This window comes from Maylandia zebra, linkage group LG14 (genome assembly GCF_041146795.1).
Source record: "Maylandia zebra isolate NMK-2024a linkage group LG14, Mzebra_GT3a, whole genome shotgun sequence".
In the NCBI taxonomy this organism is placed as follows: Eukaryota; Metazoa; Chordata; class Actinopteri; order Cichliformes; family Cichlidae; genus Maylandia; species Maylandia zebra.
Window position 1 is genome coordinate 13,714,408 of NC_135180.1, and position 19,783 is coordinate 13,734,190.

General features: G+C 37.8%; 1 protein-coding gene and 1 long non-coding RNA gene across 2 annotated transcripts; both read right to left on the reverse strand.

Moving 5' to 3' along the window:
* Positions 1-5,878: 5,878 nt before the first annotated feature.
* On the reverse strand, positions 5,879-8,792 carry LOC112435901 (uncharacterized). Its single transcript, XM_076892001.1, has 4 exons — positions 8,466-8,792; positions 7,435-7,590; positions 7,105-7,200; positions 5,879-6,972 (listed from the first exon to the last, which is right to left on the reverse strand). The coding sequence occupies exons 1-4, from the start codon at positions 8,787-8,789 to the stop codon at positions 6,655-6,657; spliced, it is 894 nt and encodes a 297-aa protein (XP_076748116.1). The 5' UTR covers positions 8,790-8,792; the 3' UTR covers positions 5,879-6,654.
* Positions 8,793-9,212: 420 nt separating this feature from the next.
* On the reverse strand, positions 9,213-17,224 carry LOC143422040 (uncharacterized). Its single transcript, XR_013101643.1, has 3 exons — positions 16,973-17,224; positions 13,366-13,417; positions 9,213-9,496 (listed from the first exon to the last, which is right to left on the reverse strand). It is a non-coding gene; the product is annotated as an uncharacterized LOC143422040 (long non-coding RNA).
* Positions 17,225-19,783: the final 2,559 nt, after the last annotated feature.

The following is a 19,783-nucleotide window of genomic DNA, read 5'->3' on the forward strand; positions in this document are numbered from 1 at the left end:
AGAGAGCTAGGGGCAAGTAAACAAACTTGCACTGTGGCCTATATGTCATGCAGACAACAGGTTGTTAGTGGCATTGAACAAAACGGACACCACCACCAGCTAACTTTGTTAAAATGACATATCTAGGTATGTTTACAGTGTGTTAAATGTGGTTCTAATAAGAGGTATTTAAGCCTCTAAATTAAGTTTAGCAGATTACTTTTCTACTGTTTGTCCCCCATTCATTGAATGAGTTTGTGCATTAATGCAAATTAGATAAGCTTAATAAAAACAGAGCAGGCCTTCATTTAGTAACCACAAGTTTGTACTGGTATAACCGTTTAATACAAATCAGAATTTTTACAGGTATATACTGTCTCCAGAAAAAAGTCATATGTTCACATTCTAGACTCTGACCTTGTCTTGCCTGTTTGTGTTAGACTTTGAAGTGAGGATATACAGTGCAATTGTGTGCAAAACACTGTGGTACCAGGTATAACTTGCATTAAGTACTGCAGGTGGTGACTAGGTGATTCATGTTTTTCCCTCAGGCGTACTGTAACTGTGCACTTGCTGCTGAGTGCATTCAAACCATACAGACCTGTGTGAATCTGATACCAGCTCCCCGCACTGTTGTTGTCCTAAATGCTTCCCACTTGCCAGCCTGAATACAGAACAGATTGGTTTGCAGCTTCAGGGCTCGCCTGGGTTGTTCATGTACCAGAGTCAGATATTAGTGAAAATTCACACAACTGAGCACACACACATACACACACCCTGGTGATAGGCATGACATTGTGATAAGGATCTAAAGACGCACAGTGAGAAAAACTGATTAAGGGACTGCTGGGTGGAAATTTCCTTTCTTCAGCCTTGTGTGGGACTTCATTAGAGAACTGCTAAAAAGATAAGATATTCCGATTTGGCACTATAAGAACAATGAGCTCCTTTACATTTAGCCCATACTGCATCAGCATCCTTTTGCTGGAAAAAAATTGAGGCACATACAAAATTGGGATAATATATTTTGCAGTTTTAACAGTTCAACACACACACACACACACACACACACACACACACACACACACACACACACATATATATATATATATATATATATATATATATATATATATATATTAGGGGTGCAACGATATTCGTATCGATATTGAACCGTTCGATACAGTGCTTTCAGTTCGGTACGCATATGTATCGAACAATACAACATTTGTAATTTATTTTATCAACTTTCCTTCTGACGATGCTGTCTGTGTTGAGCGCTCAGTGAATCTGCGTTCGACTACTCCGCCTAGGCTGCACTGTCGAGCGCAGATCCACTGAGCGCTCCACACAGACAGCATAGACAGAAGGAAGAGCGCAGGGCACCTCCCCCACCCTCATTCAGATCTGGCGTTTGGAATTATTTTGGTTTTCATGTGACGTATGACCCTGAAGGTAAGCGAGTCATGGACTAAAGTAAAACAGTATGTTGGATGTGCCATGCAATGCTCAATTACATGGGTGGGAACTAGTGTGTTAGCGCAGTTAGCTCGTTAACGTGTTGGCCGTCTAGCCCCATGCACGGGGCGATCGGCGGTAGCTCGTTAACGGAGATTTGCCGTGTTGTGGCGTTAAGGTCATTTCAACGAGATCAACCTGAAAGCACTAGTGGGAACACAACGAATATGACTGCACATTTACGCCGACATCATCCTAGTGCAAAGACAAAAACAACAAGCATGCTACTAACTTTAGCCGAGTCATTTAGACAGCTGTTAGCACATGATTCTCCTTATATGTTTAATATGCTGCTGAGAATATAGCCCAGAAGAAGCGGATAGTATAGCTTTTATTTTGGAAAGAGACATTTCTCTGTAATAAACTCTCTTTTCCAAAGATGAGTGATTCCTCAATCAGATACAGGGCTTGCAATATCGCTAGCCCGACGTCCCGGGGCTAGTGATTTTTTTCAGTCGGGCTACCAAAATCTATCTCTTCCCTGCCCGTCGGGCTATTGTAGGAAGGAAAAATATATGTCAATGCTTTTGCATTCTTTCAGAAATGTAGCTGGGTAATTATGTCATTGGCATCGGTGAGCCACTGTCAATATGTGACATATTGAAATCGCGTTTGAATTTGCGCTTGTTTTTTTGCTTTCACTTTGCAATCGTATGAACTGTGTATAGAGAGCGACAGCACTGATCTGTGAGTGATGAAAATTTGTGCACCAATTCCTCTGACATCATCTTATTAATTGTTAGCTTACTATACAAACATGACAAGTGAAATCTCCCGCAGCTTAAACATGTGAGAGGTTGATCGCGCAGAGAATCGCTGAGCATTATGTGAGTGCGTGTGTAAAAGCAGCACGATATATATTTCAGTTCTGCTGAGCCAAACAAGACAGGTCAGGGTGAAGAAGTGACAGCCAAAGAAAAGCTTACCACAAAACGGAGAAGTTATGACAAATCAGACTATAAGGCAAAAAGAAAGTGCAGCTTTATGGTTTCATGGACAAAGGAATTTCTGTGGCTGCAATATGACGAGCTAAATAACCAGGGCTGCACATAAGTGGTCCGCAGGTGCGCATTCACTGTCAAAATAAAAAACACGCACAAGGGTTAGGGTTAAATTTTAAAACTGTACTTTTGAGTTAAAATATATATTTATAATTTTAATAAATGACAAATTAAAAAGGCATGAACATTTTTTGTATCGAAAAAATATCGAACCGTGACACCAAAGTATCGAACCGAACCGTGAATTTTGTGTATCGTTGCACCCCTAATATATATATATATATATATATATACAGTATATATACAGTATATATATATATATATATATATATATATATATATTTGTATTGTATTGTATTTGTATATATGGTGTTGGGGGCAAATTCAGCTGTCAGAGAAATACAGCAAAAAGTAGTAACAAAACCAGAGTATTACACTAAAACTAAAAAAAGCAAAGAGGAGTTTGGATATGGATACTGAGATAACACAAGGCATGGACTGAAGGAGAAAGGGTTGGAAAGCGAAAGGATTAATCATGCAGCAAACCTGAGAAGTTGAATAGGTAATGAAGGACAGAGGCTAGTAATGCATGAGAATAGGACAGAGGGGCTTAACAGGAGTCGTGCAGCGCATTGATTACCTCTGTCTGTCATTAGCTTTAGTCCCAATACCTAGAGACTTGGGTCAGTTTGAGACTAGAGAAAGGGAGAGGCCACAGAAGCAAGGAAGGCAGAATTAAAGTTTTTTTTTTTATTTATGCTCTTATGTGAGGATCACAAACTAGCTGGGAAGTAACAAAGTACAAATACATTCTCTTACTGTACTTAAGTAGATGTTTTACCTACCTGTACTTGGATATTTATTTTTCTGATTACTTTTTACTTTTACTCCCTACATTTTTAAACAAATATCTGTACTCCTTACATTTTCACAACATACTGGTTACATTTGGTTCAACTGCATTATTTATAGCGTTTATCCTTCGGGTTTTAAAGTGGCCAGAAGGAGTGCAGGAGTCCGTAAGTTGTGGTTGCGGTATTTGAGAATCTAGCTAGTGCTACAGAAGAGGAGGGCGCATGAAGGGAGTGAAGTTTTTTAAGTGGCCGGTAATTTCATATTCAACATTTCTGTCAGTTCAACAAACATCAGGAAACACACAAACTACTTGTGTGCAGTTTGTCGCACAGTGTGTTGCAAGCTAAAGGTCCAGCTAATATATTTCACAGGTAGAGAAAAGAATGTGAGCTATCTTCACTAAGAAATGGAGAAAGATCTGAAAAAGACAGGATAGAAGAGGAAGAAGAGAGGTTAGATTTAAAAGTAAGGAATCCTCAGTGACGCTTGATAAACTGCAGATTTAAAGCTTACATGCATGTCATAATTTTAATCACATATTTGATATTACTGCAAAACTAAGCTATACTAACTTTGGGTTATTCAAATGTTGCATGAAAATACTTGGTAGTTTGCATCGGATAAAGAGGTTAGCTTGTCATACTGTGGTGAATTTATTGTAAAGCACTGCACTGAACTGATACACTCCAGGTGCCCATGGCCAATTTTAGTTTACACCAACTGTAGCAGACTAATTTTCATTTAAGTAGATGACGGTTAGATTAATTCACTGAATTCCACCTTTATTCAAACTGTATACTGTCTAGTGTAAAGACACTGTAAACATTATACTGTCACAGTGTAGAAAATGGAAATCAGCCAAGACAGCTTTGAAAGATCAGCTAACATCTTGTTGAATTCAGTTGTGTAAATCCACAAAGAGGAGAAGGTCAGCTGATCACAGCATGTACACTAAGAAAATCAACTGGAAATCACATTAGAAATTATTTTCACTTGTGATTCTTTTCCCCATGCTGAGACACTACACAGATCTTAGGGTTCCCCCACCTGCTGAATCCCACTTTTGGATTGTGTAATGCACTGTATGACCTTACTTTGTTAATGACAGTAGTGCTCATAGGAAAGCAGTAAAGCATAAACACAAACTGTAACACATCCCTAAATACATATTCCCAGTTCTCTGTAAATCATATCTTTTGCATAAGTGGAGTCCTTCATTGTTTTGTTCACCAGCTCTTCTATGGGAACAGCATTGGCCAAATTCCAATATTGCCTTACACATTCCCTACACACTTTCAGCCAGTTTTCAGGTTTATTAACCACCACACTGTGAGGTGTAGCACCTGCTTTGTGCCCAGTATATTGATACACTTACACACTTACAAAAATGGGTTCTTTGTAATGAAAAAAGTGTAAACTTCATCCTACTACTTTTTGAGCTTAAACATTGTGTAGACATAGAGATATTCATGACAGCTTGATGTTTTTCTTTTCTCTTGTTCTTTCAGTTATATTTGCATGCTTGAAATAAAAATTACTCTATCTATCTATCTATCTATCTATCTATGAACCCACTGAAGTCTTTTGTGGCAATGTTCTATATGTGTCTATATCATCAAAAGTGCTTCTTATTTTTAATTCATTCATTTTAGTTGCTTCATTTTAGTTTTTATAAATGCCAGCGTTAGAGAAGAAGAAGGAGAAGGAGAAAGGATCCAAAAACAATTCAGATGTTAAAAAGCATGAATGAAATTCAAACACATTTTCTGCTGAGTGATAGACATGATTTTAATAGTCCATCTGATAGTAATATAAGTTGCCAAAGATGCTGATTACAAATTCCTGTTATCAACAGAGAAAGCCAAAGGCGTCCTTAAGCTTGCCACCCTACCCTTTTTTTTTAGGAGACACTTCAAAAGCTGCAAGTGTGACTCTGTATGGAGTTACACTCATCACAGAGTGGGAAGGTGTAGAGGCCAGTTTGGAATTGGGACTTACTCCCCTAGTATGCTTTAGTGCCCAGCGGGGGTCCTCTACTTTGCTGAAAGAGGTAGCAAGCAGGCTGCCTGTTGCTCAGCGACTTCAAAACTCCATGAAGTTTCAGACTATTTGCGCTTGTGTGCAAGTACACTGAAAAAAATGTTTTGTTCAATTCACTAAATTTTTTTATGACAAGTGGTTGCACGAAATAAATTTGTTTGAATCCAGAAATATTTTTTAAGTACACAGAATTTAATTTAAGCGAGTAAAGCCAACATATATTTTTAAGCTACTTTAACTTAACTGTTGTGGATACAACTTAGTCAAATAATATTAGTAATTCCAACTAAGGTTGTGTTAAGTGTACCAGAATAATTTGTTTCCTTTAAACTTATGTCCCAAAGTTATATTCAAATCAATAAAATTGTTAATTTCTCTCTATTTCAATTAAGTAAATTTTACTTAAAAAAATATTGCTTACCCTGATTTGTAGTTCTTTTTAATAACGCCAATAATGAAAACTACAAAATTCTTTCACATCATTTATTAATGCAAAATTTGTTGCAAACAGAATAAGAATCCACATGTAAGGGAAATTGCTGTAATTTGTATAATACAAATTACAAAACTTTTGCCTATGAACTAATAGCTTTAAAAAGCTCTATTCAAATAAAACAGAAACAACAGACAAGAGAAATGTTAACCAATGTTTCTCTTCCTCTAACAAAGAATAAAACACTGCCAGCGGTATAAAGTATCACAATTACAAACTGATGCATCCACAAACTAACCAAAGTTTCAGACTTGCTGTTCTGCGATCCATATTTAGAAATTGCATTTTAATAAGGTAATTAGACTTAAAACTAAACTTGTGTTTTCCTTACTGCTTTCCATTCTAGTCCTTCCTTGAGGATTCTGAATGTTTTACATGTTTTCTGACCTAACATACTTGCTTCAAAACAATAGTCCTAAAGTGTTACCAGTGTGCTGCAGTGTGGTAATCATGCAATTATTATTTATTTTTTTTTTTTTTTTAAATCAGGTGAGTTAACACTGATTATAGGGCAGCAGCTATCAAGGACCGGAATAAAGAAAAATTGCTTCGGTAAACTGAATAATTACAAAGTTGCTCTTCAAGCTACTCAAATGTACCAAACGTGAAACATTCATTATTGAAAGTGAAAATGTTCAATCAAAACATAACACAGAACGTGAGAACGAATGATGGTTATACAAATATTTCACTCCTATTCACAAGAGCACCAGTCATTGGTAATTTACATAACAAAATGTAAATGGATGTGTGGTTTTAGAAATCTTCCTATCCAGTAGCAATTTTGTTCTTCAGCCCAAGGACTTTGGGGGAGAGCTTTTCCCCATCCAATCCCATCAACACTTTCTGAATGAATTCATAATAGTGCCTCAATTCCTTGGGGTAGGCTAGGTTTAGTGCATAGATTACTCCAAGCATCAATGCACAAGCTTGGGCCGGAGATCCAATGTTGTCCATGACTATCTCCCCTTCAACAAATATTCCAATGTCATCATAATGTCCATTTTGTCCATCCTCCTTGTTGATGACATAAATGCCCATGGTGTGCTTCTTTAGGCCTCTCTGGATGTCATCTCCTTCAATGTCCTAAACATTTAATAAAAAGGTAAAAGAAAAACAATTAACTCTACAATTAAATTCCAATCTAGTCGTTTGTGTGTGTGTGTAAATATCTATCTAAGAAGTGTGTGTATAGATGACTTGCTAACAATGACTTACCAAGTACTCCCGAATAAGGCTTCCGTCCTCTTCACCAAGGTAGAGGCAAAGTGCCCTGAGAACTGCTTCCCTTTTCACTTTAACATCACTTTCAGCCTGTTTAAAGAGAGTTGCTGATTAAACCAATTTGGAAAAAAGAACAATGTCTGACATTCGCAATAAGTAAATTTTATCATAAGTCAGTTCAAACATAGTAAATAAAATTTATATATGAAAATTTCAAAATTTAGATTGCTTGGCCGGTCACCTAAAATGGCTTATTTGACTCACCAGTGACTTGCCACTTAAGACAAATTAAATCCAAATAGAATTTGCAATATTCAGATTTACCTCTTGCATGATCTGCAAGTGGTGGGCAAGTTTCTGCCCAGAAACACCGCCCTTCTTCTGGAAAACTGTCATCAGCTGAGGTGTAATTCTGTCTAACTGTGCCGCGAAGGTCGTCTCCAGTTGAAGTGTTGTAATACGCTGGAATTCAGCATTTACCTGTATCACACACACAGAAAAAAGAAAAAAAAAGCAGACTGGTGCTTAATCATTGGTATGATTATTTTGTTATTTCTTCATTAAATGCTACAATGTAATTGCCATCACTTCATAAAGCATGATTAGCATATGGGTTAGTATACAGTGCATGAAGGATGTTACTACTGTTAATCAAAGACGAAATGAATGGCATCAGTCCATTTAGCGGGTTTAAAGGGTTTTAAAAAGCAGATATTTGTCTGTTTCAGGTGGTTGGCAACACATTTTCCTGTGCTCTTTGTCCGCTGGTGGGAGTGTCTCACCTGTGAGGTCAGCACCTCTTGGTGGTGAGAGGTCTTAGGGGTTTTAACTTGACCCATTTATTTTTTTATCTTATGAGCAACAAAGTTTGTTCATCACATTTTTAATTTACATTTGTTTAGCACATGCTTTTAACAATCTGAGGCTAACTAAAAACGAATAGCTAAATGAAAGGTTTTAGGTTAATTCACAATTGATAATCTGATTTCACTCTATTAATTATTGAGATGATTAATCAATCATTTCAATAATCAAACTCACTATAAAATAGTTTGGGCCCTATATGTAGTGCAAACTTACTTAAACAATCAAATATTTTTTATTTATAAGAAAAATCAAAAATTTATTTTATTCATGTTTCTACACTTTAAGTCACTTATGTTTTTCATACACAACTTGTATTTTAAGTGCTGCTCAAATAAATACTCTGTACGGTACACAGGTCAATCACTATAAATGCCAGCCTCTTTATACCTATATTAGGGATCGTCTTAATCCAAGTGGCCCAGATTAATTAATGTATAACATAAGGAATTACTGAAAAGAACACTCAGCAAAAAAAAGCATGCCTTTACCTCATTAATCTGGAAAAGTGCAGGCCACCTAGCTTTAAACTCCCCAGCAGTTGGACTTCCCTGCACCACCTCTTGTCTACGGTAGGAAAATGTTCTTGACATCTTCTGTCTTACATCTGAGGCACCGTTTCTTCGTCTGATGTCGGTCAAAAGCTCAACCCTGATGTTTTCTAGACTGTCATCCGTTTCGCCAGCTGGGTGTAATGGACAAAAATTGACCTCAGCCTTTTTAGGTTTCTTAACATTTTTGGCTGGGAGGCAATCATCACTGGATTTGTTTTTCAAAGCATTTATAGTCACTTCAGGACAGCCAATGTTGCGCATCTTTGTCCTGTAATTAGCCATCTTATATTTCAGGCTAATCATCCAGCCATAGTAACCTGTGGCAGATGGCTCTCGCAGACAAGGGAATTTTTTGATCAGTGCCCCTGCAACTTCATCTATTTGGTAATTTTGAGGATAAGCAGTAAACTGAAAAATCATCTCTAAGATGTCAGATTTAACACCTGGAGTAATCTTGAGCCGAGTTCCAGTTTCTCTGAAGGTCTCATTTCCACGCTGAAGTTGCACCTCTACATTGAATGAAAATCGAGGAATAGTAAACTCGCGAGGCCATGCACATGATCTCAGCTCACTGTCTGACTGTGGTAGAATTATGGTGCTGTCTGAGTTGGATGAAGACGATGAGAGACTGGAGTTTCTTTGAATACTTTCTGGACTTGCAGAGGAGTCAAGACTGCATGTGGGATACTGCTTTAACAAAGATGCACTTGTATCCAGATTTGCCATGTACACAAGTTTGATTGTACTTCGGTCTTGAATGTCTTGCATTGATGTTATGTTCATAAACTCATTATTGAAGTCAGGATCCATGAATTGAATACGAAAGTCTCTTTCAATTCCAAATGCTTGGCAAATTGTGCTCTGAAGATCAGTCAAAGTTCTTGGCATCCCAGATGGAACGTCAAGTCTCCTAAAATCATCATCTGCCACGATGACTCTCAGCTTCAGCTGCTCTGCCATTCTTCAATCTGATTTTTAAAGACATTAGGAGAAAAAAAAAAGTTAAAATACTTTGCATTGAATAATTTTATTAGGGAGCACAAGAGTGCAGAACTGCAACACAGGTTTTACGGGTAAAAAGCAGTTTATTTAATTTTATTCTATAGCTTCATACTGGGTTTTTTTGCATACGTCAGCCAGAATCCTCAAAAAGTGTCACTTTGCTTTTAGTGGTATGTGTTGCAATTCATCCTTTATCAAAATGTTTTGAGCATCATCAATGATGTTTTTTTAAGACACATGACAACATGAGGCATGTTTGGCCAAAAGAACTGAAATGTAATGGAAAAAAAAAATATTACCCTTGTGGGAAGTATCCAATCTTTATTAAAAATAAGCTAAACATTTGTGGTACCCCTCCTGTTGCCATGAAGATAACTGCAACTGAACACATGCAACTGAACACATGCAATTGAAGACAACATTTACTACCTTCTATATGAATGAATCTTTTAAGTATGACCATTCGCCGGCCTCCAATCCTGTAATCTGCCAAGGGGTACTGGTCTACCAAGGCACCAAGATCAACGAGGGAGATGTGTGATGTGGGAAAAAGTTCAAAACCTCTAAAATGCTCCCTATACCAGGCACCCATCTCTTTGACAGTGAAGCTCAGGTTTTCCTCCACAACAACCATTTGGACAACTTCTGCAAATTCAGGCAATCCAGCAGAGGAGCCATAAACTACAATCATGCCAGGCCTGTAGTTTGTTCCATTCACAGAAGCATTCTTTGTGAGCTGAATATGGGTAATATCAGGGAATTTAATCTTCAAGTCTCGCTGTACATCATGATGCAGAATGTCAACAGAGACAGTAGAAACAGCTGAGACAGTTAGGCTCGGCCTTACAGTTGTGACAGACTCCAAGTGGTATGCCATCATGAACTGATGTTTCACTGCCAGTGACAGTAGCACATTTTTAAAGCACCGTGTGTGACGAACAACCTGTTTGAAAAAACTGTGCTTTGCCTCGAACCTCATGGTCCACATGCCAACAAGTGGCCCAAAGAATTTAATCATCTGTGGATAATGCTCCACAAAATGATGTTTTGGTAACAGCTTCAGTCCTGGAAACAGCTCTTTCAACCTACATCTGTGGTCAGAGACTCTAGACTCAAGGAAAGCAATTGATTGTTCTGTGTGTACTGGTGCAACAACTAGTTCAACAATGTCCTTTAGGTCCAAAATTACCTGCCAAGCTGTTTCATCTGGAGGTACCAAGTGTCCTACCAACAATGGAAGGAATCGTAAGAGACTCCAATTTTCATGAGCATTTCCTCCAATGCTTTTGTTCTGCATGAAAGTCCTGGGAATAGCATGAGGGCGATTACTCTTGTCTGCCCATTTGTAGGGAAATGTCAGAATGGACTCATTGAGGCTGTCAAGTGTAAAATATTTTTTCAAAATTAAGATATTCAGGCAGTATGCCAACTCAACTGGTAATATGCCCTCAAATATGTCATGTGCAATATCTGGAGGATATCCACTGCAAACACTGAAATGGGAGAGATGTGCAGAGAAAACACACCGTCTTTTAACACCGTGACATGGTTTTGCATTACTCTGTGCAGAACTTACATGCATTTCATGTGTCTCTTTGCTTCTCAGAGTAAACACACCTGAACTAACCTCTGTTTCTTGAATATCAGATCTTTTGGCCTCACAAAATCTGCAAAAGTATTCACCTGAAAAACTCTCAATAAATCCAGAAATACTGTGTGCTCCTAAATTATCTGCTATGACACACTGTATTGTGCCCCTGACAAATTCTCCAAGATGTGCAATAAAAATCCCTTGACTTTCCAAAGTAACAAGATCACTCAACAAGGGCTCTAGAATCTTTTCATATCCATATGTCTTTACATCTTCAGACTTGCAGAGTAAAGCCAGATAAATGGAAGTCAGTGATGAATGGCAAGCAGGTGGTAAATTGCTAAGAGTCCAATATATGGCACAGATTTTGTGCTTTTTACGGGAAGTGCCAAGTGGATTGCAAATCTCAAAATCGTCAATATACAAATTCAGTAAAACTCGCAATTCACCTGCTGATAAAAAACTGTTTTCTTTGAAAAACAACCCCTCCCTAAAAGACCTGTAAATCACTTCTTCCCCACTTTGTTCTGTTATGCGACTACCATCCAAAACCTTAGCAAGAAGGTGGCAATCACTGAAAAGCTGCTGTAAAACCTTTAAAACTGGAACATACTGAAATGTTCTTTTATTTTTTTCATCCAACACATACTCTACAGGCTCTACAACTTTAAAATTTTCCTTGTAGAAATTTTTGCGCTTAAAGGATGTTGCTAGGGGACAACCTTTACCTACCGATTTATACACAGGATTAGATGTACACAGTGCAGATGCAAGTTCTTCAATGACTGACTGGTCTATTTGCAAGCTGTCACAGTTCAATGTGTCTTGGATAACTTTTGCTGCCGTACACAAAGATGCTGTGCCCAACAAATACTGAAGTTCCTCCAAAAGTTCATCAACTGCAGCACTTGGAACGTGAAAAATATTTTCTAGTTTTAATAACACTGCCGCAAGCTTTAGCTGAACTACGTCTTCATGATCATTTGATGTCTCTAAATCAACAGGCTGTTCGTCACCCCACAATTCCTCAGCATTTGAAGCATCATGCTCTGCAGTTTCAGTTGCAAAAGATCCTCTGACAATATCCTCTTTGAAGTCTACCAGCGAGTGTAAACTGTGCTTGCGACTTTTGTGTGACTTAAAGGTACTGTAAATATTTGATTTGTAGTCACAACCTTTAAACATACATGTTACTGTCTCATTGTTTTTTAAATGACGGCTAATGTGCACAAAATATTCACGCTCTGTTCCTAATTCACTACAACAACATAACTGACAGGAAAAAGTTGTAAATTTGTCAGAGTGCTCTGGGGTATTGCTATGATTCCTTGACAAGTGTGTCAGAAGTGAATTCCAAGTCTTTAAAAGACATGGACACTCAGGATATAGGCACTTAATGTGATGGCCACGCCCAAAATGACTATGTTTCAGTCTATAGTGCTTAAGAAGTTCTGATCGTCTAGAAACTTCTGCACTGCAGTCTTTACACTTCCACATAAACTGGACATACAACAAAGAGAGAAAATTTGAAACAAAAACAAAAAACACACTTAGTACTTTACACAAAGAAAACTTTAGCCGTGGTTAACCTACAAGAATGGATGCATCTTAGAAGTATGCTTGTAGGCTGCATTATCTAGAGCATTCTTTTCCCAACTCTGTTCCTTGAGGATGCCCATCCTGCATATTTTTGATGTTTCTCTGCTTCAGTGCACCCTGACATATTAACTGTGTCAGTGACAGACTTGTGCACAACTTGAAGAAATTAGGCTAAACATTAGTTCAAATCAGTGTGGCGATGCAAGGAGGCATCTAAAAAAATGCAGAACAGAGGTCTTTGAGGAACAGGGTTGGGAAACACTGATCTAGAGTGCACCTAAAATCTGATCAGGTTAGAAAGCAATACCATAACAGTGCCAATTGAACAATCAAATAAAAGGAAAAAATAAAAACTAATGTTACAGCCAGCAACTTTCATGTTCAACTTTAAATAATTTTCTCTAAAGGATGGGAACTGTTGGCAACACATGGAATCAGTGTTCTACGCCCTAGTCTTTATAAAAAAAAAAAAAAAAACTGTACAAAATATAGAGGCATCTTTTCTTAAACTATATTAATCATATGTAATAATTGATATTAATTAATATCAATATTAATAATCACAAGAACCCTTAAGATGAGATAGACAAACTTGTCAATGCAATACTGTCGTGATAAATATGTAAAGAATTTGCATGTACTTACCAAAATAACACAGTTTCCTTGAATAAACAATAACACATAAGGGGAAGAAAATCTGCCAGAAAAGGAACACAAATACAAAAAATTAAAATGAGGACTTTAGAAAGACAAACAATTACCATTTCCAAGCTACTTCATGATACTCCCTTGTAAAAAAACAAATCTTACTTGTGCCTCTGTAAAAACTACAGATGGCACGATACCACTTTTTTTATGTCCGATACCGATATCATAACTTTGATTATCTGCCGATGCCGATGTGAATCCGATATAGTGTATTTTATAATAAATAAAACTGGGTTTTTTAAATAAATATTTTGCTGCATTTTGTATAAGTTCATACTCAGTTTAAAAAAAACAAACATTAAAACTATTCTGTTATACCTGTATGCAAAAAATACACTGCACCCAAAATATTTTATACTTCAGCAATACTGATCAACCTAAAAAACTTACACCATCCTCCTTATTCAGGTATTCTAAACAGTACATAGAAATATTAAACAACCTAACTAATAGGGCTGCCAACTCCCAGCAAAAATATTAGGAAACCACCCCCCACCCTCTGCCTCATAATGCTTAATTGACGTAATCTACTTTAATGCACAGAAACAATTATTTTCCTACAATAATTAGATTCAACATTTTTCTTCAATACAGTTGCAGACAGCACAGATGGTACCTTCCCAAAGGAAAAAGTGCTATATGAACTACTATTACTAGGGTATATATTAGACTTAATATTTACTACATACAATAATGGATTTCTATACATTTAACCAGATCACCACTTTGCTTGTAAGATTTAGATAATTATTTATTAAAAGCTAGACATTTTAAATGAGAATAAGAAAGAAAATTATTTATGCCCCCCTTTCCTTGTTAATGCCCTACCTGGCCCCCTGACAAGGCAAGGCAAGGCAAATTTATTTGTATAGCACAATTCAACAACAAGGTGATTCAAAGTGCTTTACAGAGACATTAGAAACAAAAACAAATAAAAAGCATGATTTAAAACTGATTAAAACAAGCAAACAAACAAACTAACTAAACACACACATTTCACACCTGTTCGCGCAATCTGAACCCTTATCGTAAGGGGAGCTACCAGTCCTTCTGTGGACGAGCTACTTTCTATTTTAAATTCCCTGAATTTAAAATACTCTCTAGACCCAGTCTAGACCCAGTTGGGGAGCTACCCAGAGCTCTAAACCCACTTAACAAACAAACAAACAAAACAGTATATAAAATCAAAACAGATAAAATCAGAACAGTAGATAAAATCAGTAGTTAATGTAAGTTTTGAAATTTAAGCTTAACAAACAAACAAAACAGTATATAAAATCAAAACAGATAAAATCAGAAATAGATAAGATCAGTAGTTAGTGTAAGTTTTGAAATTTAAGCTTAAAAGTGTGGATTTGGTGCTTTATTCAAATGCAGCTGAGAATAGGTGAGTCTTCAACCTGGATTTAAATAAACTGAGTGTTTCAGCTGATCTGAGGCTTTCTGGGAGTTTGTTCCAGATATAAGGAGCATAAAAGCTGAATGCAGCTTCTCCGTGTCTGGTTCTGACTCTGGGAACTGATAAAAGACCGGATCCAGATGACCTGAGGGATCTGGAAGGTTCATACTGGGTCAGGAGGTCACTGATGTATTTTGGTCCTAAACCATTCAGAGCTTTATAGGCCAGCATCAGAACTTTAAAGTCTATCCTCTGACGGACAGGCAGCCAGTGTAAGGACCTCAGAGCTGGACTGATGTGGTCCACTTTTTTGGTCTTAGTGAGGACTCGAGCAGCAGAGTTCTGAATGAGCTGTAGTTGTCTGACTGATTTTTTAGGTAGACCTGTAAAGATGCTGTTACAGTAATCAAGCCTACTAAAAATGAATGCATGGACTAGTTTTTCCAGATCCTGTTGAGACATCAGATCTTTTATCCTTGAAATATTCTTGAGGTGATAGTAAGCTGATTTTGTTATTGTCTTAATGTGTTTTTCTAAGTTTAGGTCTGCATCCATCACTACACCCAAATTTCTCGCCTGGTTTGTGGTTTTTAGATGTATAGATTGAAGTTCTCTGGTGACCTGTAATCGTTTTTCTTTGGCGCCAAAGACTATTACTTCAGTTTTGTTTTTGTTTAGTTGGAGAAAATTGTGGCACAACCAGTCATTAATTTCCTCAATGCATTTACCAAGAGCCTGTACAGGGCCTCGGTCTCAACAACACTTTGCTAGACCCGCCCCTGCACAGTTACCAGCTGCCAGCTACTTAGAAAAGAATCCTGGTGTTATTTGTCTCTCAGAAACAGTTCATAACTTCCTTTCAACTCATTCATGTCACCTAAAAGGTAAACCTGTTTCTTCATTACCTGTTCAGCTCTAATGATTCAGTAAAAACATCTCCTGGTTTCACCTTCATGTTTCCTTCTCACCACATATACAAACTGATATCATGACCAGCAGCTATTACGGCTGTGCCTTCAGAAAACACAAGCGGATACTAGAAAGTAATATTTAAAAAATTCTAGCAACAGCTTATCAAGCTTAAACGTGCTGCTGTTGTTTATCTGCCGTTTTCCACTTTCTAGCGCAAACTGGGCAATTAACAAACAAGAGAGGCAGGACTAGCGACAGAAAAGCCGATCAGCTGATAATCGATCAGTTTCATGATTGAAGTAGCAACAGGAGAGGGAGGGGGGAGAATGAGGGAAGAAGTTTTAGCTGTTCAGCATGAAGACACCGAATAACTCCAGCTTTGTGTCTTTTTTCATTCTAGCTGAAGTATAAAACAAATCGCTTCCTTTCCCCCTCAATACAAAACTCTGACAGCCAGTCCAGCTGTGGCTCCATACATCGGTTGTTAAGCTCAGCATGGAAATACTATGCAAACATACAGAGATGAACTTACACACTTGCTTTACTTCTCTGTGTTAGTTTTCTCTGAGATTAAATGCAGCGTTTTGGAAGCACGTAGCGATGTTTCAAATGCTAAACCAGACCGCTGACAGGTCTCACACTCAACAGCTCTATCAAGTGAAGCAACTTCTTTTCTGAGTTAATTTCAGTCCTGACAAACCTCACTCTCAGTGCCTTTTGAGCTCACATTATTGGCAACCACTGAGTTATTCTCCTCCACAGTTTTCAACCATTATTTGTTTCTGCACAAAAGACGTTGTGCAACGCCAATCCTACTTATTTCCTACTGCACCCCTGACTGTGCAGGTGCGTTCAGAAGCCCCCTCCCCCGCCCGACTATTAATGCCAATGTTGTGGCGGGAGGGACGATTTCTCAATTTAAAACTGCAGGCAACTGTACAGTGAACTTTACAGCTAACTACAACAGAGAAATTGCCTTGTTACATAATTTGTTAGTACAAAGTGTGCCACCAGAACTAAGCTAAAAACATGACAATTTAACGTAGCAGTTTTAAATTACTCTTTTAATAGAGCAGTAGCTAATAGAGCACATAGCTAGCTTAAGTCAAATCACGACAAAGTTCAGAGGTGTACAACTACTTAGACTTCTCCATGTGCACACGTCTTAAAGAGTCAACATGCTTTGACTGAGGTAAAAAAATAAAACAAAACGACCGGAAAAGGTTTACTTACCAAAGCTAGTCCACCTTTACACTAAGTTGTGTGATTAACTTGAGCCCGCTTGCAGCACACAAAACGTCCGCTTTCAGTCCGCGCGCAAAATGGTGGCCTGTCCTAACGCATGCGCAAAATAGCCCAGCAGGAGGCTATGAAAAACATACTTAAATATTTTTGAGCTACATTTAATTAACTAAAATTAATTGGATTAAAACGCAGGGAATGTATTCTGGAGTTACTCGAATTATATATGTAGACAGGAATTACTCATTTGAATTAAAAAGATATACCAAAATAAAATATGCTATATCTAAAAGGAGCCAATATCACTTTTTTCAGTGTATATGTGTGTTCGGTGAGTCATGAGTGCCAGAATAAAATTAACCACACAGACAGGACTAATGACGAATTCAAAGGGACCTGAGCTAACCTGAGCTATGACACAGACATACATACAGGAACACACAATCAGACAGTCAGAGCCAGTTACAGCCCCACAGCTTGGGACTAGCTTAGAAGGACTGTTAAATTAATTCTCAGAGAGGGGTCTTTTTTTGAGGATGTTGTTTTGCTGAAGTAAATGAACTAGCTTAACAGGAAACACTGTGCACAGACACTCTCAAGGCTCTCTTCTATGTTGGGCTGTCTGAACATATCCAGCAGTACCAGCTAATGGTTTCATGTGTGGGTGGAAGAAAGAAAACGAGGCAAGCAAGTGATGATACTTTACAAGTACAGGACAATCTCAGGTCACCAACTACACTATTATAAATAAAAATGACTGAGTGAATGGCAAACACTGAAATTTCCTGAAGTTTTGTGCTTTAGGTCAAAGTGACCCAAATAACACCTTATATTTCACAAGATACACAGGGGTTTTATGAATAGCGCAAAGCAATCATCATGTTAACCAGCCACTTTTTCCTACGACAACCTGCTGCCCAGTGTTCCGTACTGCCACATTTGTAACAGTGGTCACATTTGTTTCCTGTATTGGATGATTGACACTGCTGGCACTGTCTAATGTTTGTGCTCCTAGGCTGTGATTGGTATTTCCGGTCAGGTGGTTCGGCCATTCTCATGTGCTGAGGCTTAACGGTCTGCTGGAGGCTGGCAATATGAGTGGTGAGGTTCTGCAGAGCCTCACATATAGCCTTGTTGCCTTGATCAACTTTATCCATTAATGTGTCTCATTTGACCGCTCCACCTTGCTTGTTCTTACTGTCTGATGTGTGCATACTGCTTTCTTTCTCCACCTCTTGATCTTCCCCACTTACTGCTGCAACTTTGATCATCTTTGCTCTTGATGCAGCTGACAGCTTATTCTTTCTTTCCATTTCCAGACTGTATGCCGCAGTCATTTTTTCCAGAAGAACCTCATCTGTGATTTTAGGATTTTGCAGGTATAGCTTCACATCAGCTCGGATGGTGTCATCATGGAGGCCAGTGAGTACTGTCTGGAGAAACTGATTTTGGATGAGCTCCGAACTGTACTTTAAACCAGACTTAACTCTCTCTGAAGCAAGAACAAGTTGTTGTCTCAAATCCATTGCTCGCATCAAAAACTGGATTGGAGTTTCTTTTGGCTCCTGTACAGCACGTGTGAGCGAGTGATACAACTCTGTGGCATCTTTCTCAATGTAATGAGTCCGTAATATTTCCCTGAGAGCTTGCAAAGTCAAATCTACTCTACTCTCAAGGTAGCTTTTCAGTTTTGTTCCTGGGGTTATAGCTTGAATGATGGCTTCAACAATGTCTCCTTCATCATATCCTCTCTTCAATGCCCTCTGGATTTGTCTTTCCAAGCTAGTGTGATGGCCAAACCCGTGGCCACACTCTAAAGTCGGTAACTTTTGTATTTTCATTCTTCATTTGAACATATTAATACATTTTAGTTTCCAATAACTTTATTGATTGGTTTGGATACATTTGTTCTATTTGTAAGCGCGCACATTTAGTTTACTTATGTATTCATACTACTTCATTTCTTTGCTTTCTGACTAACCTTTGTCTTTTTATTTCTTACCTGCCATCATCCCTGGGAGTTGCCGGACAAAAGATGGTAGCCAGGGTTTGAAACCATTAAATATGAAGGAAGATAATTGGACCACACCACCACTTCCTGCTGAAGGGGGAATGTGTGTTTTCTTTACTTTAAAAACAAAGTATTTGTATTTAATTAAATATTTGAGTTTAGGGTTTAATGGGGTTTTTTGATTTTCTTCTTTAGTGTTTAGTTTATTAACAAACTAGATTGTACTGCTGTTTGTGATTTATGATTGTGTTTTGTTTGTTACCCCTCATGTGTCACAATGGTCTGATCAGCCATTATATATACCCTTGTATGTCATTTCATGTTTAGGTCAATTATGTACGTTTGGGCAGTCATTTGGTTTGTTAAGGTTGCAGTCTTTGCCTGAGTTCAGTTTTGTTTCTTTGACCTCTTTTATGAGCTCAACATTTATTAGTCTTGTAAATATAATTTTTGGGGGTTAAATAAATGGAAACTATATTTTTCTAATAATTCCTGGGCTCCTCCTGTTCTTCAACTCGGTCCATCAGAATCAGAATCAGAATCAGAATGGGGTTTATTGCCAAATGTTGAGCAGGTTTACAACATTAGGAAATTGCTGCGGTGCTTCAGTGCAAACATGGTGTCATAAATAACACTTAAATAGACATGGAAAAAATAAAAGTGGGGATAAGAATTAAAAGTGCTACGTGGAAAGATATGTGCATGAGATATACATGAGATATATACATGAGAGTAAGAATTAAGAGTGCTACGTTGAAAGATATATACATGAGTGCAGGTGGTGATCAGTG